This window comes from Plutella xylostella, chromosome 26 (genome assembly GCF_932276165.1).
Source record: "Plutella xylostella chromosome 26, ilPluXylo3.1, whole genome shotgun sequence".
Lineage (NCBI taxonomy): Eukaryota > Metazoa > Arthropoda > Insecta > Lepidoptera > Plutellidae > Plutella > Plutella xylostella.
Window position 1 is genome coordinate 6,636,895 of NC_064006.1, and position 24,223 is coordinate 6,661,117.

The window sequence follows — 24,223 nt, forward strand, 5'->3', positions numbered from 1 at the left end:
TCGGTAGCTCCCTTGGAAAATTTATTTGTTTTTTGACGTTTTTGTATTAGGGTTTCGTATCTGTCACCAAAGGAAAAAAAACGGACTTCGTACAAGATAACTTTGCGTAGGTAGGTATGTCAGATAAGATCGTTTATTTTTTTTATTTCTTATAAGTAAATGCTAAATTTTTGATAAACCTACCTTAAGAACCTACTTTAGAAGTATCAAACTTATTTTAAACAAAAGCAGGCTGGCCAAAATAAAAAAAAACTCAACCGTCCGAAAAAACCGCCAAAACTGGGACAAAAGGAGGTCAAAGGCTGAGCGCGCCTCGAGCCAATTTAATGAGCGGCCCGTATTGATTCCCTTGCATTCTTTCACACAGGCGCGGAAGACTTCCCCCCGCGCTCCCCGCCTCCCCCCGCCGCCCCTCGGATAAGCGGCGGGCGAAAGAAGTTTTCGGCCATATCTCTTGATAAAGGTTTGTTGCGATATGCAACCTCCGCGGAGGATGCAGGAAGTTAAGAACTCTTTGGTAGAGGGAGGATTGTGAAATATGAATATGCTTTTTTGATTGCTAGAGAATCTGAATATGTAGTTTCTAATGTGTTTTAACGACTATAGTACAAGAGTAAAATAAAGTAGACAGTTAAATTAAACTGTTCATTTGTAAATGATGTCGAAACACAAACGAACCTCGAAATCCGACACAAAAGCAATCTCACTGCAGCTGACATTTGAGCGAGTCAGCGCCAAACAATGCGAATCCCTTTCTGGGAATCAAATTAAACGCAGCCAGCCCACTAACCCCGAAATCGAGTAAAACGTCCCCTAAATAACCAGAGGCTGGCGTTCAAGCACACATGGCGGTAAACAGACCAGCTGGCAGCGCAACAGGTCTGCTCCATCGCTGCGATGTTTGTTTCTGAACGCAACAGACGGATTTTGAAAATGGAAGCGGGTTGGAGACGCAGCCTGGAGTGCAACCTTCTTTTGAGCGATCGATAGCGTTATTGTCTTGAGGATGAATATACTTGGCTGGTTTTTTTGTCTTTTTTGTGTGGTTGTTTGATTTGGATTTCCAAATTATCGATACCTATGTTGCAGTCATCGGGTTGAATCCGCTTTTTATACTATAGGTAATATAGCTTGAGTCCTATGACGTTTTATTGACAGATGATTATGCCATTAGACAGCAGCAGTTCTTGGGGTCATGCTATATTTTGCAAAGTATACATTTTAGACCTGAAGAAGATTGAAATTAGTACATACGTACATCCAAACATTACATTGATTTTTGTTTCGATAAGCTTAAATTTTTTTGCATTACGATTCAGGTTCTCAATCAAACCTTCACGAAGCTCACAACTGTAATCCCCGTGGGGAATGACTACGAAAACTAAACGCAGAAAACCAGCGAATTCAGGAGCCAGCACATCAAATAATTACATTTCTAATAACTAGAAAGTTGTCAGCAAGAGCGATTCAAACTCACATTCGAGGCTCCAACTCCGACTCATCTCGGCAAACGCAGCCTCAAAATGTATTTAAGCGAGACCGAAGCTAATATACAGTTAAAGCAAGTTTAAACGTTAAATGCCCGCGTTCATAATAAACTTGTTTCGAATCTAAACTGTGGAACGGCTCCAAACCGAAACTAGTCGGCTATCAACAAAAACAAAAGCCGACGGTGCAACAGGTGCCTCTGCCTACAATAAACACTCACAGAGGAATGCTGGCTGGATGCGTTACGGTCACTGAAGGAATTTCATGTATTACATACAACCCTGGCGGTGATAGCACAGTCGGGGACCCGCAAGCTTCTCACGCCAGAGATGCGGGTTCGAATGCCGGCGCTGACATTCTTGGGAATTTAAGTACAATGTATACCATCGCTCTTACGGAAAAGAAAAACATCATGAGGAAATCTGCATATCTAGATTTAGCACATCTGAGAACCAATCAACTTGCAGTGGACCAGCGTGGTGGAAAATGGTCCAAGCTCAGGAAGGCAGTTTAGACCTTGGGGATATGCACAAAGGTTCCATTAGAGAGAGCCAGACGCAGGGAGATACACCTCGCAGAGATTTGAATAGAATGTTACAAAACAATCCTGCTACGGTAGTGTCGCAGCTAACGCAAAATAATCAAAACTGTCACCATACTACCGAACATTAGCAATAAACAATAAATCCAGTAATCCTTGTATGGATCTGATAAATGTTTGACTTTGCTTTCCGTACATCCAACTTTACCGCAAACATCCTATTTCCTAAGGTTACTTACTTTGAAAGAAAGAAAGAAAATACAGATAGGTACTTGATGTATATATATTGAACGAATGTTGACTTGATCGAAATTGGTTCAGCCGTTCATAGCACCAATTCTAAATCGTCTACGTTATTTCAAAATAAAAAGTCCATGCGCTCAGAGCCATGGCGCCGGAGAGTTCTGAAACTCTGAAATTAACTTGCAAATAAAATAAGTTTCAGTCAAAATATGTACCTACGTTCAAACGTTTCGTTGTTTTGAATTTTCATGAGTAGCTTTCATGGTAGGACTCTTGTCTGTACTTAATACTCCAGATGGAGATAGTGCTATTACATAAGGTCTCAATTTAAAAAAAAACACACGCACTCACACCTTGTACTAATGTACTCCCTTGCGGGATAGGCAGAGGTGCATTGCTGCACCCACTTTTCGCCAGAGTGTTCTGTTAGTCCCAATGTAATAGGGGGCGGGCCTATTGCCATTTTACGGGCACATCCAAGACCTGAGAACAAATATCTGTGTTTAAACAAATATCTGCCCCAGCCGGGAATCGAACCCGGGACCATCGGCTCAGTAGTCAGGGTCACTAACCACTACGCCATTCGGTCGTCTCAATTTACTACATAGGTAACCAGGCGGGTTACTCTATACTGACGAAATACGAACGAACGAGGGCTGTCGTGCAATCGGCACGTTTAATACAACGAGGTAGAGTCGTGGCTCGCGCAACATCGCTCCGAAACCTATACAATGTGTTGCAAAAAGGGTATACTAAGCCGAAACCTACATGTGCAGCATGTTATATATCTAAGCCCGAAACTGAAATCAGAATTTCGAAATTCTCGAAAAAAAATTTTTTTTCCATAGTAAAAGTCACGCGACCAACAAAGTTTCTATGAATTTTTTTTTTTTTTTTATAACTTTCCAAATTCTGATTTCAGTTTCGGGCTTAGATATAACATGCTGCACATGTAGGTTTCGGCTTAGTATACCCTTTTTGCAACACCCTGTATACCTAGTGTAATACCCCAGTTTTTGGTCATATAGAGTGAACCCTCAGTATTAGATATTTACCTATATGCCCGGCGTACCCTGGGCAGTGAGCGATTGACGCTACCTGAGTCGCCAATTCTTCCACCATGGTGATAAACCCAGTGGGTTTGTCACCGACACGCTAAGACGGAAGAAGGTACTTTTTGTGTCCTAAAATTAAATAAATTTCTTTTAAAAATACTTACAACTTTTTTCTTGTTCTCATCATGTCAGATATATATAATTGAAATAACATACCTAACATCGAATTTTCGGAATAACTTAGAATTAAATTGACGCCTAATGATTTTATGACCAGGGTCGCCCCTGTTGCTCTCGGCATATGCGGGTGACGCTCACAAAATGACCTGTCCATTAAAAGATATAAAGTGAACATGATAGTTCTTTCATTAAGCCTTTGACAGCGAAGGGCGGCGCGGCGCGGCAAACTTCTCTCCTATTGAATTTTCCCTTACAAAAGGAAACTTCCGTCAAAATGCCGGTTTCGCCGCCATGCTCAACTTTCGCCAAACTCTTTTCCCGACACACTTAACAATGCAACGCTTTTAAACCAACCTAATACAGGAATTCGATTAGAACATTCGAGAGCGCTCACAAAATATTGTCAGATACAAAACAGCACTAAAAGCGATCGACTAATTAAAAACATCAATTCCCGGCTCCCTGGATATTTCAGCCACACGCACACACACGCCTCGCCACCCCTACCACGCACACACGCTCAGCCAAGACGCATACAACGGTTAAAAATAAGTTCCGGGCCATATCCGTGCGAGAGAATAGCTTTGAGACTTGGCTGTATGGAACGAATCTTTGCCGTCAAGAAAAAAAGATAAAGGAAAAACGTCACACTCATTTCCCACGTAAATTCCCCGGTTATCTGAAAGATGGTTAAAGCTTATATTGTTTCGGGAAATGCAGTTTTGTGTTGGCTTGGTTGTCGTTGTGTGCAGATTATTCTTAGGTGTCTCAAGATGGAATGAGAGGGAAGGTTTGCGGGAGCTATCGTAAATTGATCAGGGCCGGGGTGGCGGGTGGCACTGACGTTCATCCAAATTTGACAGCGATGGAAATTGGCGGGAAGATTATTGCTCCGTTTTTACTGTTATTCCTTTTTCAAATATTTGAATTGGAATTCGGAATAGTCCGCCTTTCCCAAGTAACATTTTTGGTTTTAAAAAGGAATTGAAAAGGTTCTAGAACCTTTGTATGGAAATCAACTCGTGAGACTTAGAAGGCTCGATAACCTTATATTAACCTTATATTAACCTCCTGAGTGCAAAAAGGGCCCACGTTTTAGAACCTTTCTGAGAGCTACAGCAAAACCTATAGCTCAAACCCAGAACCTTTTGAACAACTTACACAGAACCTAAATAAAACCTTCACAACCTTAATTTAACGTTAACATAACCTTGGAAGACAGCTTTTAAGTTCTAAATTAGTCCTGGATGTAACTCTACTATAACTTGAAACATATTTGATGGATATTTGTAATGCCTTCCCAGGACTCTCGGGTCTTAAAATGTTTCTGTGTAAGATTTTATAATAATTATAATAAATGGCGCCATTACCTGACACTTTCCAAGACTCAAAATGGCTAACTTGTAAGTGTTGTATTAATACAAAATATAGTAAGTAGTTAGGCTGAAGTCAGGAAATATGAAAACCTTGTGCGACTAGCACTTTATTGTGATACTTTCGGATAATAGTTCTGTATAAGTGACGGGCCTTTTGTAAATGATAAATTTGAAGATATTTTAATTTAAAAAAATAGATAAAATTTTATGTTTGGTGTAAATTTATATTAGAAATAAAAGTACTGTCTATATAAAAAAACATATATTTGGAATAGTATAGGAAAAGCTACTGAATTTTCCCTTATTAATTAAAATGTATCTTTTTGGTAAGTTTTTTTTTTATTTCAGTGAAAAAATATGGCGGCCGTTAGGAATTTCTAAAAAGCATTAAACATATTTTGAGGATGCCTCTAAAGCTTTAAAATATTCTTGTAGGACTTAAATCATGCCTTTAGCTCATAGCCAGTGCTTAATGCTTTTGGTTTTCACCAAGTAGTCCTAATTTGTTTGCCTAGACAACTCTTATCAACCTAAAGGTTTAAGATAGGTTTTAAAAAATACTTATAAGTAATTTAAATATTCCATAACTTTATGGTTGTATCAAGGTTAAAAATTTAACCTTAAGCTCTCACTTTAGCATTAATGCTAGCTTTTCTAGAAGTAAATCAGGAGTCTACGACAACTATAAGATCCTAGAACTATATGCTCCTGAAATACATGTTAAAATAACGTTAATATAAACTCTTATCAGCAGCTACAAGGTTGTATTAATAAACAATTAGTTTTAGGACTTAGTAATCATTCTCAAGTACTCAATATGACCAGATAGCAAAGCATTAACCTTTTCACAACCCTTATAAAACCTAAAGGCATTTCTTACAACCTAAGCTCGAATGAAATGTTACTTGGGTTGTTCAGAACATTTCTGAACTTTCTGGAAAGAAAATGGAAAACTATCAGAAAGCTTTGTGTCTAGCTATAAAAACGAAACAGTATTTAAATTATCGGTTTACCCCTCTCGTTATGCATCTGTAAAATACCATGTTAAATATGTCAATATCGAAAATCAAAAGAGTTGTTCCCAGAATAAGATTACGGCCTAAAATCACAAAACAACTACACAAAAATATCATGTCAGCACGCGAGGCTGAACCAGCTATATTTATTGCCGACTTTTAATATCCGAGAACCATACACAGTCCAATATAAAGACGCAGCCATTGGTCTTAAGAAAGTCCCTTTTGTGTTCTCCAACGTTCTGGTGGTCTCATAAAGGGACCAACGTCTTTATGTAACGAAAAATCGGAACGCTCCAAGCGATTTAAAATAAGAATACCATAACTGGCCACGGGGGGAGTGGGGAGGATTTCGAAATAAGAAAAGGAGGTGCGAACGTTTTTAAAATAAGAAAATTTCGGTGGAGCGTGATATTTTTAAAAGAAGCGAGCGTATTCCGCGGGGAAAGATTTTGAAATAAGAATAGTTTCGCGATACGGGGGTCGGGGGGTGTCTGGAGATTGAAATAAGAATTTTCGGGGTACGGGGTGGTTATTAGGGGGGGCATTTCGGCGGTGGGGGCGCCTCCCGGGTTGCCGATACTCATATTTGGTAGAAATTTTCTTCTTATTGGGAATTTCACGAGGATGTATTTTTAATCGTGTGCAGACTGAAAAGATCCTTATATGCATTATCGATCAGTAAATTTTAATTTTTCATACACACGCTTAGTATAGCTTTGAGCGAATGTGTCACCAGACTCATCTGCATTAGCCGAAAAAACGTTTTCTCACACTTCAAAATGCTACGCCGAAATCCAATCACCCGTCCTCCTTGCAGCTTCATGCTTTAAAAAACCGAACCTTTTTTCAGTCTGGCAACACAGGGTGCACTCCTTGATGAGAGGAGGTTTTCGTGAAATTCGCAACCTCCTTGCTGGGGGTCATTGACCGGCGTGCGTTCGATGTTCGATGAATTTCATAGTAATTGGGCGGGAATAGCTATGTATGTGTATTGTATTTGTATTTGTATTAAATGTTGCCGTGTTGGCTTTGTTTTCGGCTAGACGCGGGGATATTGGGTTTTTCGATGCGATGTTTTAAATTCTGTTTTCTTTTTAGATTCTGTGCCGTTTGTTAGTAGAGCGAGTTCTTGGCTGTGATGTTTGGTTGTGAAAACATTTGTATGCCTTTGAAACTCAATCACTCTCATGTACTTATTAGGTTGTTGTATAATGTATATAATCAAGGAGGCTGGCACTTTTCGTGCACCCCAAATACAAGCGCGGATCCACGGAATTTATTATTTGAAGACCGCCTGGTGTAGTGGTTAGTGACCCTGATTGCTATGCCGGTCAGATATAGATATTAGTACTCTGGTCTTGGGTGTTCTATACTATTCTGGTCTTGGGTGTTAAGTCTACACTGTAGATATATCAGCTGTCCGACACCCATATTACATGCTCTGTTTAGCTTGGGGTCGGATGGCCGTGTGTGAGATGTCCCCACATATTATTATCTGTGTAGATTTATATCAGCTGCCCGACAGCTTTGGGTCCGATGGCTGTGTGTGAGATGTCCCCACCTTATTATTATTATAGAGACATGCTGAAAAAACAGAGCGTTGCACTGCCCTGTAGCTCGCAGCAGATGCTGAGTCTGGACCTTTTTGTCTCCAAGTACCTATTATTATTTTTTATTTATTAATGACATCTTTTTTTTCTTTTATTATTATATGTATAGGTTAAAATATTTTTCTTCCACAGAGGCGTGGAGCTACGATGGCCGAGTGCTCGTTCTCGCGCTGCCAACAGGAGCGACGCGCCATCAGGAAAGAGCTGCAGCGGTGGACTAAGAACATGGTCTACATACTCGGTGAGTCACTCACAACTTCACAAGATACACATTACACACACACACACACACACACGCCTTGTACTAATGTACTCCCTTGCGGGGTAGGCAGAGATGCATTGCTGCACCCACTTTTCGCCAGATATAGAATTAAAAAATACAAACCACCACGTTTTGAACGGAAAGCTGGAGATCGCATCCAGTGGCGTGCTTTGGGAGAGGCGTACGTCCAGCAGTGGACTGCTATAGGCTAATGATGATGATGACGTTTTGAACAGGATACTGTTTATTTTGTTTTGAACCATTAAAGTTGTTTTTATGGTGCAAAACAAAATAAACCATGTCTTTTACAAAATAACAACTTAAAAATAAAACACCAATGCGCTTAGGCCAGCGTGGTGGACTAGGTCTAAAGCCATTCCTACATTGGAAGTCCAGGACAACAGGAGACCCGTTCTCCAGCCGTGGGGACGTGGTGGGTCGTGGTGATGTGATAAAATAAAAGACACAATAAGGCGGCCTTTTGCTTAAAGCAATCTCTACTAGATAACCTTTGGATGGAAGAGCCGATTTTAACATAAGGTGTGCGAGTTGTGGTTTCTTTATATGTTTGACTTATACAGGGGGTTGCGAAAAGGGTATAAGTAAGCCAAAAGAAGGTAACGCTAGGGGTCAATCTAGGCAGCAATTTTTTTTCGGGAACGATGAGTCGCCCCCTTTCGGCTTACCAGTTTTCCTGTACCTCCTGTAGGTTGGCTGGTAGAAAATGCTCTTAGCATTAAGCCCACCTTTTGTGCATTTATTATATATTTGTGCAATAAAGAATTAAATAAATAAATAAATATACTGACCACTTTACCAACATCCTTTACGTATAACATCTAACACTTAACTTACATTCAATTGATTCTACCCGTCTTCGCCTTTCGTAGCTTCGAGATATTTACGTACAAAGTACAACTTACAAATTGTTATTCGCATCTTGAATAGCTTTAGACGGATTTGGGCCGGGTGGGTCTGGGTGATTGACCTTAGGAGATATTGATTCCTTGTTAGGAAACCTAGGTACACTGCGTCTTAGCCTAACTGTAGCCTAACCCTGTTACTGTGTAGAGCAACAGGATGTTACAAAATTGAGATTCAAAGGGTATCTGCCGGCGTGTCGGTGTGAAGATATAGGTATATACGGTGTTCATGTGTAGGAGTGCAGGGGGTTACCTGAGAAACTGTGATTTTCGGTCATGTATTGATTATTACGAAATAGGTAGTCTGTTTGGATTAACAGTAAGTATTCGAACAAGATGGAGTGTCAGTGCAAAAGAAACGTCTCGAAACACACACACACACACACACTTCTACAAATGGTTCTTATTTTAAATTAAGTGTATGAGGAAATATAAACTTTTTCTTTCATTCTATTTTCTGTACATTATAATGTCTCCGAAGTTGTGGTTTGTTCACCATTACATTTATCATCAAACAGAATGATTTAGATGCTAAATAGGCATAGGCTATAGGAGATCTATGTCATGAAACTTCCCCATCGAGGCTCCACAGCCTTCAATCTCAGTTAATGTAATGAAACCTGAAAACCCGATCGAAACATTACTTAAAACAAACAAAATGCCCCAAATTTTTATGTCTGACAAGTTTCATCCCCAATTTATTTGTGCAAAAAGACTTTTGTCCAATCCACACTAGACCTTGTTTCATAGAGTCCTGAACACAATTTCGACTGGTAGAGTTTCGGGATATATGTATTTCGTATGCTGCGATGTATATTATACAGAAGTGCATACTGGATCCGTATATTTGGGCCTTGTCACATGGATGTTACTTTGAAACTATGAGTTTACCGATAATTCTGATGAGTTTTTTTTTTGTTTTATAGAATTAAAATATTGAGGCTTTCTCTGAAATTTTCTATTCTATTTTCTTTGAAATTTTTATCGGGATATTTTACACAAGGGTGTACGAGAAACTGTATATTTTTCACCCCCGATAAAAAAGCAAGCTGTTATAAGTTTAACGTGTATGTGTATCTGTGTATGGTGGTATATCTGCTGTCTGTGGTAGCGTAGCTCCCGAATAGGCTGAACCGATTATCGATTTGTTTTTTTTTTGGTTAAAAGATTATTGTTAGTTTTTTTATTAGTTATATAATAGAATTCTGTAATTTCTTATTGTATTATGTATGTAGAGATTTGGAGATATTGGTTCCTTGTTAGGAAACCTAGGTACACTCACCCTACCTAACTGTAGCTAAACAGAATTATTATTATATTATTATTATTATTATTATTATTTTAACATCCACAGGCGTAATACGAACTAGATGGAGTGTCAGTGGAAAAGAAATATCTCGCGAATAACACAGGGAGTGTGTCCGCCACTGAGCTCTTATTTTGAAGATTTCGATTAGAAAAATTGCGTCTTTATTCATTGGTACAATGGTTGTCAGTAGGTTGAACTTAAAACGGTTTGACAGCAAACACAATGCGTTTCTTGCCATCTTTTTGGTGTGTGACACACCATCTTCTCCTTACATTGCTAATCTAAGTCTACAAGTGTTAAAAAACTCGAGTTTCATTTGGTCGCTCGTACTTTTGTCGCTAGACTCGGCATATTGAGCGGTTAGAGCTGGCTCCCAATTGTAATCACATTTGCATACTTCGTGCCCCATTCTGTTTTACTGTGTACCACCAAGTATTGTCCTCATTACCTACCGATTATATTTAGGTATGTATTTTGTTTAGTGTACTTAGTGTTTGTCAAACTAAATAAACGGCTAGATAATTTAATCTTGCAGCCTTAAAATCGCTTTAGCCCTGTGCACAGCATTGAGTTTTTTCATATTGCATTGAGCGACAGTAATTACCTGCAAATAAATCAATAAGGATTTTCAAAATTATGAAAAACTCAAGCCAATCAACATTGCAATTCCAGTGACTCAATCCGCGTCTGACCCATCGGCCACAGACGTGTCTGCTAACAACCAAGCATCCCAGATTCTAGAGGGTTAAGTGTTTCTGTGAATTTCGCACAAATTTCCACGACCACTGTGGATGCACCGTCCACCGCGCATGCGCGCGCCGCCGCTGCGTTGTATAGACAACCTGTTGCAAGCCGCCCGCGTGCAGTGATGCACCCACTTCTCTCGCGACACAACTAAATTCTAAATTCAAAAAACACCCTCTCGGCTCCTCTACACCAAACGGATACTATTCCAAATTCAAAATTTTCAATATTCAAATCGGAATTCCATTCGCGGCGGTCGATAAAAGTATTTTCTTAATATTAAAGCGCCTGAAACGTCTTAAGACGGATTAAGGGACGCAGTTAAGTGCAGTGCTGTGAACGGAATTGAGATACGCTTGGTGCTTGCAAATTGTAATTTTTATACAGATATTTGTTCGTTGTCCGGTTTTCGGTAAAGTTTTTGAACTATTTCGTGAAGCGCATTTTTTCGTTTTATTTTTTTACCGATAGACAATTTATACAATACATTCATAATAAAATAGTTCCTGCTTCAAATCTTCCCATTGCTAGCTCAAGTGCAAATTTAAAATACGAACACCAACATTACAATAATCAGCTGATTTTAAATCCGTGGTTCCGGTCGCGCCGTTTCGAAATTCGAACTTGAAAACAGTGAAGTCGATTCTGAATTCAAATTTTGGCAGCCGTTTCGTGTGAGAAGTTTCTGAAGCCGGGAAGTTGGCTGTGAGAAGCAACAAGTGGGCCCCGGATGCCTTCCCCGGTAACTATTCCAGCCTTGCATGCCAGCAGGATTATGTGCCGACCTACGTGCTGCGAAATTCGGGATTTGCAAACTCTTTTGTTTGTTGATTTGCTGGCCGTTTTGTGCCGTATATTTTTTCTGTCTCGTTTAAACTGGCTTGCAGGCTTCGCTTTTTATCGTGCTTTTTGTTGACCCTTTAAATAGTGTTCGCTTTTTTAACTGATTAACTGAAATTCGTTTTTCGAAAGTCGTCTTTGAGAATTTTCTTCGAGTGTTACGCAAGTCGGTGCAGTTAAGAAAGGGGTGGGGCGCTTCGATTGGATTTTCTTTTGTTTTAAGCTTCCGGGACCGCCATCTTGGAAAAAATGTCTTGACACCCGGTAGGTACTTGCAGTGCTGGCTTCCTAATTCTATTTTTTTCTTGACTTTTCCACTCATTTTCATATAGTAACTTCATTATTTATGATTATGATTTATGTTGAATACGTATGTACACCTATAATTATTTTGAATATTAACATTTCCATAAGGACTTATAATTGTTTTAGCGTGTACTAATTAAATGCTTGAGTAGGTTAATGTTATTATTTTTAGCTTACAAGATACTTCATGATTCCCTTTAGTGTCTGTATAATAATTTCTGACTTTTGAAGATAAATATACAAACTGACATTTGAAAATTTATTTTTTAATATAATACAATGCAAACTTTTTATCACTATAGTCTTTTCTCTTCTTGGTATCTCATAATAGTTGTGGCTAGGTGCTGAATTCAGATGACATGCAAATGAAATTGTTTTAGCACTGTTGCTAGATCTGTATTTAGCTAGGATATATACCTAGGTATGTAAGTAGTTAATATTCAAAATATGTTAATAAAGTTCCTATATCCTTTATAATATTTTACATAATTGTATATTTTATAATTTATTACTCTGTATTTGTAATTATGTATGACTACATTTAAATGGGGTTTCTTGTGATATTGCCTGAAATAAATGAATTAATAATATGTTATAATGTATATTATCATCATCAAATTTACCATACTTACGGCTGTCTGGACTGAATTGATGGACTGCAATGGACGCCTAGAAAGACTGTAAAAATAATTTTCTTTCCACAATATTTTCGGCATGTAATTGACGCGGCCTCACGCTCAGTGGTGGCGCGTGGGGGTCCCTGTCAGACGCACGCCGGTTCGATGCTCATCGGTGACATTTCAAAATACCCTTTTCACCCATTTCCCGGACAGGTGACAAGACGTTTTTGCATTAGATGGAAATAAAACGTGGCTACGCGTTTCATTGAGGAAAGGTTAGCCTTTTTTGTAACGCAACTACTTAGTCAGAATAATATTTATAGTTTGTACACATAGATACCTATATAATATGTGTTTTAATCCCCGAAGGGTATAGTCGGAGGTGACTCACTAGAGAACCACCCACTTTTCGCTGTACATTTGCAATTTTGCACTCACGTGATAGGTCTCGAATTCGTATCGTAAATAACATAATATGTTGTCAAATATTTTCATAAATTTAGTACGAGTACGGTAGTTACTTATGTAATGAAATTTAATTATAAGAAGTCTTGATGAAATGGGGCTATGATACAGACAAACGTACAGGTACTGGACATACGTAATGATATTATAGCACCCTCCTCTTCATTCATAGGTTAGAAATCGCCAAATTTCGTCGAACAAAATTGAACTTAAAATGACAAAGTAAGGACAAAGTACAATTCCTTTAATTAGATAAGTCGTACAGGAAAATATGTAAGGCATTACACAATTATAATTACCCAGCTTCTTGCGGCAATCTTCACATTTTTTGCGAAGGTTAAACGAGAAAAACTCAGGTTAATAATAATCTGGAAACCCTGGAAATTTAATTCCTAAATTATACCTAAATAAAAGTTTAGGTAAATAGGATGTTATGACAGGGATTTCGATCTACAATAGACATTTTGCGCAATGTGTTTGTTTTAGGCAGCTAGAGACTGGGCTACGATTACTAAGTGGGTTATTCCGAATGGGTTTTCGGTAAGTGTATACTTGAATATCCTACCTTCTAAAAACCCACAAAAATCTACATTACCTTATTAGGTAATTACAAAAAAAATATTTTGTACAATTTTTTTTAACTCCAATGCCACTGTAAAAAAAAGTTTGTGCCCCATTAGGCTACATTGTGCTTCTCGTGACGAGATTTAGCGTGGTCACTGCTATTCCTCCAGATTTGAGGTCTGAAGACCAAAAGTAATGACATATTTATTTAAATCAGTAGCTTCTTAGAAATAGCAAACTAATACTCGTACTTACACTTTCAGTCGATATCGTCATAATATAATGCTTATATCATCAATTGTCGTTTTGCTACATCAGTGTTTTAGTCTGACCTTCTATGTAATAGACTTTCTAGATCAAGTCTAGTTAGACTGTATGTCTGTAAATAGAACACTGTACTTATACTTATGTTATGCGATTACAAAATCACTTTATCATCAAAATCTTTCATAATAGGTATATTATAATGAATGTTGTATTGTTGCAATTATACGCTCACAAGCATTGAAAAAGTTTCAGTGACATAGCAACAATAAACTACTCCTAGACGGAAAAAAAACTAGCTTAATGATGCCGTCTGCAGTATTAAAGTATATTTAACAGCGCATCAGAATATTTATTTTGTCGAAATTTTAAATTAGATGTTTGAAAAAATTGGGGTCGTTATGTGTCGGCTTTTCGTGTATTTATTGCTCTATGTCCTAATCTAATATTGTACCATAAAGTTGTTACTCCTGACCTCCTCAGCCACCCCCTTTCGGCTTAGTATACCACTTTAGCAACATTCAGTACTTATAGCTATATGACTTTTTTTTTTTTTCTTTTTTTTTTTTTAAGGTTAAACTACTCTTTATTGTATACAAAAAACAATTGTATATGACTTATATTTTATTTTGGAGAAATACAGTTCAAATCAGTTAATGTTCAATAAAACTATAAAGTCCTGAAAACGGAAGTGGATTCTAACTAATACTTACAGACCGTATTTAATCGAGGTATTATATTTATTTAAGGCCAAATCCGTTTAAAAACCATAAGTATCAAAACGATATATTTTTTTTTAAATGTATGTAAATGTAAATAACTGGTAATGATAAAAAGTCTTAGAAAAATCGCACTCTTTATTGTCATTACTTTATAGTTAGACTGTGATGCAGACGTGACAAAGGTTACATACACACACACACACACGCACTCACGCCTTGTACTACTGTACTCCCTTGCGGGGTAGGCAGAGGTTACATCTGCATTTAATAAATACTCAATCTTACAACTCACGAATTAAGGATTTATTTATTATTTATTTATTAAGCTTACATATTAATTCTAGTTTTACAGTATGTCCCACAAAACTGTTTGTATACAGTTTGCCTGTGGGATCGGAGTCTCTTTATACTAAACAAAATACGTTTTAAGTATTATTATACATAATTGGTAATATCTTCATACAACAAATAATAACTAATGTTAAACATTAGCCTCCTTATTATAAAACAAAGACTAAATACTATACTTAGTTCTAGTTTAAATCCGGGTTTAGGCTACTGATTTATATGAATCGGACTATAACCGGTTCTAATCCAGAACTATCTTCAGTCTACGTTTTATAATAACGTAGGTTAAGTTTGTAACAAAAGGTTACAGTTCATAGCATAGAATAACCCCCGAATTCATAGAACTAACAGTCAGCAACAAGAGGCTTGCAACTCTTGCAAGCGTCATCGTGATACTAAAGTTTTTGACTTTTTGTCTAGCACAAAGAGTAGAAATACAATATTTTAATCATCATTTAAAGGAGTTATAAAAATAAATGCCCACTAACAGCCAAGTACATGAATCGTGATTCATCTAGGTACTAGCTAACAGCCCATTAAAAAAACACCGATTGTCATGAAACAACATTTATTAATTACAATTCGTCTTTTAATTCTAATTCTAATTAGGGCGTGCAAAACCGGAAGGTTTTCAAAACCGGTTTTGAATTTTCGGTTTTTAGCATCAAAACCGGGTAACCGGTTTTTCACCGGTTTTGATATTACTTAAATATTTTTTGTCATACAGTACTAATTAAACAAGGAACCCATATTCTTAGATAGAGATATCCACAAAACATACGAATAAAACATTTTTTATGATATACTTACCTATTTTTAATCAACCATATGACAAATTAATAATTTAGTGAACAGGAAAAAAAGTTAAATAAGAATTATCATAGTACTTACTGTTATCACATCTAAAAAAAGTGTGTGGCACCTTAATGGTGTTTTTATATCGTTCTGTTATCATAAATAATTGTATATTTTAAACATACAGGCAGATTTTGAAAAAAAAAAACATTTATCGTCTGATTCTTACGACCACTCTATAGTAGCAGTAAGATGATGAATGTTTTTTTGATGTATTACAGATTTGTTCATATCAACGCAACGAAAGAAAGCCTAACTCATTGATGGACACGACTGCATTTGATTTGACGTCCTCAACACTTCATGAAAAATTCCATAACGTCGAATGCAGTCCCCGCACTTGGCCTAATTATATTTTCAACAACGGTCAATGCAGTCCTGTTTTACCTAGAGTTAGTATGAAGACCACCTTGTTGTGCTTTATTGGGCCAGATTTCAACGTTATAATTATGTGCACCCAGAGTACATTTTTTTCACACAGCAATAAGTTTTCATACAGCAAAAAATGTGAACTCACACGCACACATCGGTCACTGACGTCGTGTTTGCTTTACTGCGCCTAGGCAGAGTGCCGGCATGTGCACCAGAAAATCGTCACTCAATTTCCATACAATATTTTAGTTCTTTTTTATGAGTTTCAGCATTAATCTAGTGTCCATTATGTGCCAACCGATATACAAATTCTTTTATTTTTAGAGTTTATGGGTTCAACTTCTAATGTATGTAAAAAAAAACCGGCCAAGTGCGAGTCGGGCTCGCGCACAAAGGGTTCCGTAGCAGCAAATATAATAACCAAAATTACAGTTAAATCAACCTATCTCAAAAACTATAAGAGATACTTTGATCAAACCAAAAATCGTTGAAAGAGTTAATTAGCATGCATCACCTCTATTTTTTTTAGAATTTTATACCCTGTAGTTATAAAAATAGAGGAGGGGGACATACTTTTTACGACTTTGAGAGCTGATATCTCAAAAACCGTTCACTTTAAGAAAAATGTTTTTTAGAAAACTTTATATCATTTTAAAAGACTTTTCCATTGATACCCCACACGGGTATGTACATCGAAAAAAAAAATTTCATCCCTCAGTTACATGTATGGGGGGGCCCCACCCCCAATTCTTTTTTTTACTATTTAGTGTCATATTTTTGTAGCGGTTCATACAACACATATTCCTATCAAATTTCATCACTGTAGTACTTATAGTTTCCGAGTAAATCGGCTGTGACAGACGGACAGACGGACAGACGGACAGACGGACATGACGAAACTATAAGGGTTCCGTTTTTGCCATTTTGGCTACGGAACCCTAAAAAGTATATAAAAATACGATCAAAATCGGTGAAAACCCGGTTTTCGGTTTCCGGTTTTGAACTCTCAAAACCGGTTATGAAAAACCGTGATATATTGTCCGGTTAACCGGTTTTCCGGTTAACCGGTTAACCGGTTTTGCACGCCCTAATTCTAATGCAATAGTAAATTTATTCTGAGACGACGCTGATCGCCGTCTAATTGGCTACTTCCGCGATGACGTCACAGGTCACGTGACGGGCTCGGCCAATCAGCGACGAGCTCTCGGCTGAAATATGCGCGTGACCTTCTCCAGTTTTAATGAGGCATTTTTTAGCGAGATCGTCACTTGTTTCCTGTTAACATGGAAAATTCTACATCTAGAGTTCTAGAGGCTCAGTTAAAAGGCGATTATATTTATCATGCGAATTGTTTTGTCGTCTCAATTGATTACTTGTAACTGGGATACTGTTATTTCATACAAAGACATATTTGTTATTTCATTCAGCAAATTCAGATCCGTCGAAAGTAAATGCAGTGTGGTAGCTCAGTCAGCTTCTCACGACAGAGACGTGGGCACAGCTACCACCTAACTTTTAAACTGTCTCTTCCACCCAAAGGTAGTCATTGCTACACGCAATAAGGCAATTTTGTAAGATTTTTCTCACAAAAATCTCTAGTAAAAAATCACGTGACCATCAGTATCTATGGAGAAGCAAAATTTTTGTTCCAGAATATCCAAATGTCGTTGAAAAAACATGTTCAGGCTGAACCCCCTGAGCCCCTGAGTCACCCTCTTTCGGCTTAGTTATACCCTTTTTGCAACAGGCTGTAAGTACTATAAGTTTGTGTCTCCATAAAATTTATTGCAATGACATTTCACATTCCTGACTACACACAATTAAAGCACTTGTTATAAAATTGTATATAATTTTCATGAAAATGCATTTTCATAATGCTCATTGCACGCAGTTATGTACATACACCTATGTTAACAAATAACTGACCTTACTTACTCAGTTAATGTTAAGTTACCTAAAATAATGCACATGTTACAACAATACAAGTATCAACAAGGTAACATCTGAGCATATAACATGTCAGAATTGGAATAAGTTATTTAATATCTATATTCGACATTCGCATGTAAGTAATATTTTGATGATGGAAAAGGTTAAATTTAGAGCTGTCAAACTGAAATCTGAATTAAAAACATAATATACTACATACAGACAAATTCAGAACCTCTTCTTTTTTCGGAGTCGGTAACAAAAAGTATCTCAATCAATTATTATAATAGTTCTCATAAGTTATTGTAAGTATAATATTGGTTTTAGTGTTATCTTTAAAGGATCTGCTACATCAAATACATTTTCTAATCTTTGGATTATTTTATTTGCTATCTATAGTTTTCATACCGCTACTATACTATACTAGTAAGTACAAAATCATTTGTTAATCAGGTACAAATAAGGGCTAATACTGTTACTATACATTATATATATATATATGTGACCTGTTTTTGTACAAATAAAGAATACATGTACCTGTATTTTTAAACCGAAAAGCTCAGTAACATACAAAAGCGATCAAAACCTTCAACAAACACATTTGATTGATTTATTCCTTGGCATACAAGTTCATTTTACACTTGACTGGGCTGGTATCTTTCATACCAACGCATATCTATAGTATATTATAGTTTTCGAGGTTGCCCAGTAACACGATCTATGTAGCCGGGATACGACGTAGTTCGATTTGTATTCCGTAGTGGTTACAGTCGGATTTTGATTGCAGCTGCGGTGCTGATAGGTTGGTTTGTGTGCAAATGTTGAGATGTGGAATGACCTTCAAGCTAGGTTCTAGATAAACTCTAGCATTTAATTTAAGACCTGTGTTTGGATGTTGGAGGTTTTTGGTCCGGTTTGTTAAGGGTATGATACGATAAATGATTTGTTTGATGGGGTAAAATCAGTATTTTAGTTCAATTGATTTTGAAGCGGGGGAACATATCAGACCAAAGCACATTTTACTACATTAATGAATTATGTTTTTTCTGACCGATTTACCTAAATACCTGTAAGTAGGTACCTACATACAGGGTGGAATTTCATCAGTGATCCTCCCATTATCAGTTCAATTTCCAAGGCATATAGGTACCTCAGTATACTCCGCAGAGTATGTCTCATAATGAAAATAAGTAACTCAGGAGATGTGAGGGGTACATTGACCTACCGACGGGAAACTCACTTATAAAATTTAAACTAAATAAAAATTTATTCTCTTTGTTACAAAATGTAAATTTAACTACTTAGGTACCTGTATTGTTATGAGTAGGTATAGTTAGCATAATGTAGGTATAGATGAGTCAGATTTATCCTAATACAATGTGTCATTTCCTATATTATTAATTGTTTTATAAACATTGCCTAGGACCTAACTAGAAACTGGTTAGTTCACATAGAATCATATAAGTATTATAATATTTTTAGAGATGAGAAATAAAATAAGTTCCTATAGAGATTTATATTGTGATGCACGTATACCTAAGTAAGTGGAATAATTTTATGTTCTGGAAATCCTATATCAATATACCTATATAAGTAAATTTAGTGTTATCCACTTTTTTGTCCAATTTATTTCTAATCTAATTTTAGCTGGTACCCAAAGTACACCCTCCCAACCTTCCATAGCAATTTCTGAAGGCACCAAATTCAATATAAATGTCTGAAATTTCAAACTTTGGTATTTTCATGTAGCACACTAAAAATACTTACATTAATATAATAAAAGCAAGATGTTTTAACAATGTAAGCAATCTCTCCTTAACTTGCACTGTAAACTGTAAGCAATTGTATTTTTTAGGCGCAAGTGCAACGCAGAAACTGAAATTACTTATAACAAAATGAAAAATTATCTGATGTACTATCTACATATTTTCATTAAATTATGTTCATTAAGTTCATAGCAACCCGGCCAAATGACATAGACCTCGGCAGGTCGGCAGCCTCGCAACAACCCAACCGACTTGTATCAGCCGCCAATGCTCATCTCATAACTCCTATCCTAACGCCATCTATACGAATCCAGACAAAAATCCACCCAAGCATTTCTTACAAGAACACACACACAAGCACACTCACACACACAGCCGCACTGACGCGACGCTACACAATCGAACGCACCCACACGCCGAGAAAAAAACGAAAAAAAGCGCGCACACCAATATCTATACCCGTGTACGGACACACACACCATCAACCCCTATTGACGAATTCAAATGTAGAATCTTAAGTTACTGGCCGAAATTCCTAATTCAAATTTTCTATGCGCTGGTTTTGCCGAAAAAAAAAGTTACGGTTACCAAAAAGTTGAAATTGATAAGTTTAACTGAAATGCATTGGTTTGTATTGGAGCGCACTCACACGACTGCAGTTTCATACTTGGACGACATTGCACTTTGCGTCTGTAGTTGTTTATAGTTGGATGGAATGGTCTTGAGCTGCGGCGCTCGCTTCAGTTTCAGGACTTGCGCTGCTGTGCTACTTAGTATTATTTAGTAGATTTTCATGAAAGTTTGGTTTTATTGAAGCTTTTGATGGATTGATATTTGGTGGAAAATTACTGTATTGAAAAATGATTTATTGGCTTACTTTTCTTTACATTACTTAATTAGTCATCATAGGCGTATAATATGTATCATTTATGTATGTCATAAAAATGGACGTCCTAAAATATCAGTGCTTTTTGGAAAAAAAATATGCTTATTGCATTAAGCTTCATTTTTAAAAAAAACAACGGTACTTATTCCATTTTGTAGCTACTACTACTTAAATTCCATACTGGCAAAGTCTACTAATATCTCATGCCTTCGGGCTCAATATTTTTTTTCAAATTTAGCTTTCTAGACAAATTGGACGTAAGAAGAGACTGTTTAAAAAATATCCATTAAAGGGCTCTTTCGATGTGAATCATCAGATCACAGAAAAATGCTAATTGACAGATTATTTCACTAACATCCTTTCCTAGACGCCAAACCTCTCAAAACTGCACAGAACCCTCCTTGCATCCCCTAACCCGCCGCTCAGGCAGGCTGCTGTCAGTGCAGACGGCAAGTATCAAGACCGCTCGCGCCGCTGCTCCGGCGCGCAGTAAATACAAGGTAATGGCTAAGTACGCACGCTCGCGGACCTAGTACTTGGCGCGCATTCGGTGCACAGCCGCCTATGCACAAACTAAGGAAACCCGCATTTCCTACTCCCGACCACAACGCGAAAACCTCCAAAACTACCTTGAAAAAAAAACATATTTTCGAAATCGGAACTCTATTTACCAAACTCAATCGTATACCTTGTTCATATCATTCGTGTAGTGGTGTTCTAATTCTAAATTTAAAATTAAAAGAAGAAAAAATATTTTGCGAATTTGTAGTAGTGTGTTTTTTCTAATCTTTAAAATTAGAGTGCGGCTGTTTATTAGCGACCTGCGATGCCCAACGACACATATCAAGAAACTTAGGACCCGAACTATATTTTTTATTTACCAAAAATTGCCTAAAAAGTTGTAAACAAAGGAATATTTTGTTAAATTCAGTGACTTGGATAGTGATGTGTTTTTACAAAACTTGTGCCAGTGTATTTGCTGTGAAGTACGGTTGAATGATTCTGTGACAGTGTTTATGACAGATCGGTGACACGGATTTCGAAATTGGAACTTATACCTTTTCAAAAATTACCACCAAAGTATCAAACTGGAGCGAAGAAGGCCAGGCCACCTCTGACGCATGTGAGTTTTTCATACTGCCATTACTAGAAGAAAACTAAACTCGAAATTCAAAATAGTGATTCTGTGATTTAAAAATTTTGAGTCCTCATTCGATTCCATTTTTAAAAGTCAAGTACGCGCCCTTATTCTGCCGTTTCCGTGAACTTAAAGGGTTGTGCGTGTGTGCGTGACGCACATTCAAGTTCCCGCCTAAATATTTGTCTGTGTGCGTGAGCTCACGCATTTTTCGTGTTTTTCTTACGAGGCCCCCTCCACCGGCCCCACCTATAGTGGTATCATTTATCTATCCCACTCTTTTTCTATGACGGCACGCGTCATGCGCGTGTGTGCGTGAGACGACACGTATCCATGTGTGCGTCGATAAATTGCAACCTATATTTTGATCGAAGGCCATGAGTCCAAGGAGAATTTATGCGATTAAATTATTATTTTTCATGTCTCCATAATAAACTTTAACGTTTATTGTTATTGTCTTTACGCGGGACAGCTTAATCGACGATCGTCAGATAATTATTTCGGTAATAATTCGACATTGACAAAAAATATGTACAAAAGTTTATAATTTCTCCCTTATTATTCATGTAAATACACTAATTTACGGTTTAAGATGAATTTAAAGATATAATTAAGATTTATTGAAGACTTTTGAAGTTTTCCAAAAGGATATAATTTTCGGCTGCGATACACTAATAGCCTACGCGCGTAGGCTAAAATATTGCCGTCGGGAGTTGATAGTTCATTGTAACTGAACTTTTTTGCAATTTAAAAAGCAATAAACATCGCAAACAACTCGTGTTTTAATATTTTAATTAATAAAAAGTCAAATATTCCTTTTTTAATTGGTAAAAAAATTGGTGCTACGAAAATTGAAATTTGGGCGCTACGACGCGGCGTAGGCGTTAGAAATAAATTTGGCAATATTTTTTTGTCTTTTTATGACAAATTATTTGTACATTGACTTTGTGTGGCATGATAAAAGTTATTTTTGTCAGACAATGCACAATAAATATTGCACTTTTTATTGAAAAGAGGTCAGCGGTGCATTCAGGAAGTCCGATAAAAAAAACATTATTTAGTTCGAACTTAAAACCTACTTTGTTATCTGTGACTTATTTACCAAACAAAAAGGTCAACCTCATTTCCACAAAAAAAAATCAACTAGCCCAAAATCGAATTTGGAATACAATAAACCATTTGAAAAATGTCAAATGAGTGTTCGCTCTAAAAGTTCATTAATTCTCCAGTCAGCCAATCCATTTTTGAATTAAGAACCACTTCATAACTTCGAACATCCTCATTCCTTCCTCACCTTGGACTGTGAAGCAACAGAATACCGGCCAAGTTTGAACATCGAACGCCGCGAAAAGTCCTTGCGCGCGCGCCTTGTGGCGGCCAAGGCGAGCTTACACAACCCGCGCCGACTGTCAATGTTACTACATAACCTACAAACGCTACCAGTTACTTTAGATAGTTGATTGCGTCCGCCATCTTGGATTTAGGATTAGCGCGGCTTGAAGGTTATGTCTCCATTTTGTTTGCGGGTTTCAAGTTTATGTGCAGACAGGTGTTTCTGTATGTGCTCTTTGCGTGTGTTTTTTACTGTTGGCTCTTAGTTACAGCATTGTTCGTTTTAGTTTTTACTGAAACAACACAACATTTTTTTTTTGATATTTTTCGTTGCTATCAATTAGACTCTTAAGACACAACACATGTACTGTACCTACCACCTATCTAAGGAGGACTGTAACCTTCTCCACAGCACCCCAAAAAATGGCAATCAAAAACCAAAATTATCATTTCTATATCCGTTAACCCACATAGGTTTTAGGGCAGGCAGCCTCGACTCGCTAATCGAGGTGAATCAAGTCCTAGCTGCGCCCGCGCAAGGGGCAAGGCGAAAGCCGTGATTCGTGCGACCGAGTGCCGAGCAATGGGGGCGCCACTGCTGCCGGCATATTTGTACAGTGCGGTCGAATACCACTTTTAGAGATATTTTATAAATGTTTTATGTTCTCTTAGATAAATACGGCTAGACAAATTTCAAAATGTAATAGAAAATGTATCTAACGCCTGTTTCATCAAAATCAATTTAGTTTTAATTGTAGTTTGTTTTTAACGCCAGTTAGAATATTTTAATTTTAATAGTTTAATTTTTTAGGTAAGTATGCGAAAGATTAAAGCAAAGAGATCGATTGGATATTTTCATAGACACATTTTTATGCATATTTTCGTCACGCTTCATATATATAAGTATACTGATTAGGTTAACCCATAGGTTATGTAGCAACATAACTTATGTTAAACAACAATAAACCACCAATGAACTTAAAAACCAGCGATCTAAAAATAAATTCGCTCTTGTGACTCAATTTATTCGGAAAACATCTGTCGCTCTCAGTGTACTTGCATTATA

General features: G+C 37.1%; 1 protein-coding gene across 2 annotated transcripts in view; it reads left to right on the plus strand.

The window, feature by feature from the left end:
• LOC105385744 (mushroom body large-type Kenyon cell-specific protein 1) overlaps positions 1 to 24,223 on the plus strand; it is a 136,911-nt gene that overhangs the window by 41,096 nt on the left and 71,592 nt on the right. The window contains exon 2 of one of the 2 annotated variants that reach the window (XM_011556174.3): positions 7,645 to 7,753. In XM_011556174.3, the coding sequence (XP_011554476.3) occupies positions 7,660 to 7,753 (94 nt within the window). In that variant the 5' untranslated portion in view covers positions 7,645 to 7,659. Of the gene's footprint in view, positions 1 to 7,644; positions 7,754 to 21,208; positions 21,811 to 24,223 lie in introns of those variants that run through there. The other variant, XM_038111441.2, reaches the window with a different exon arrangement.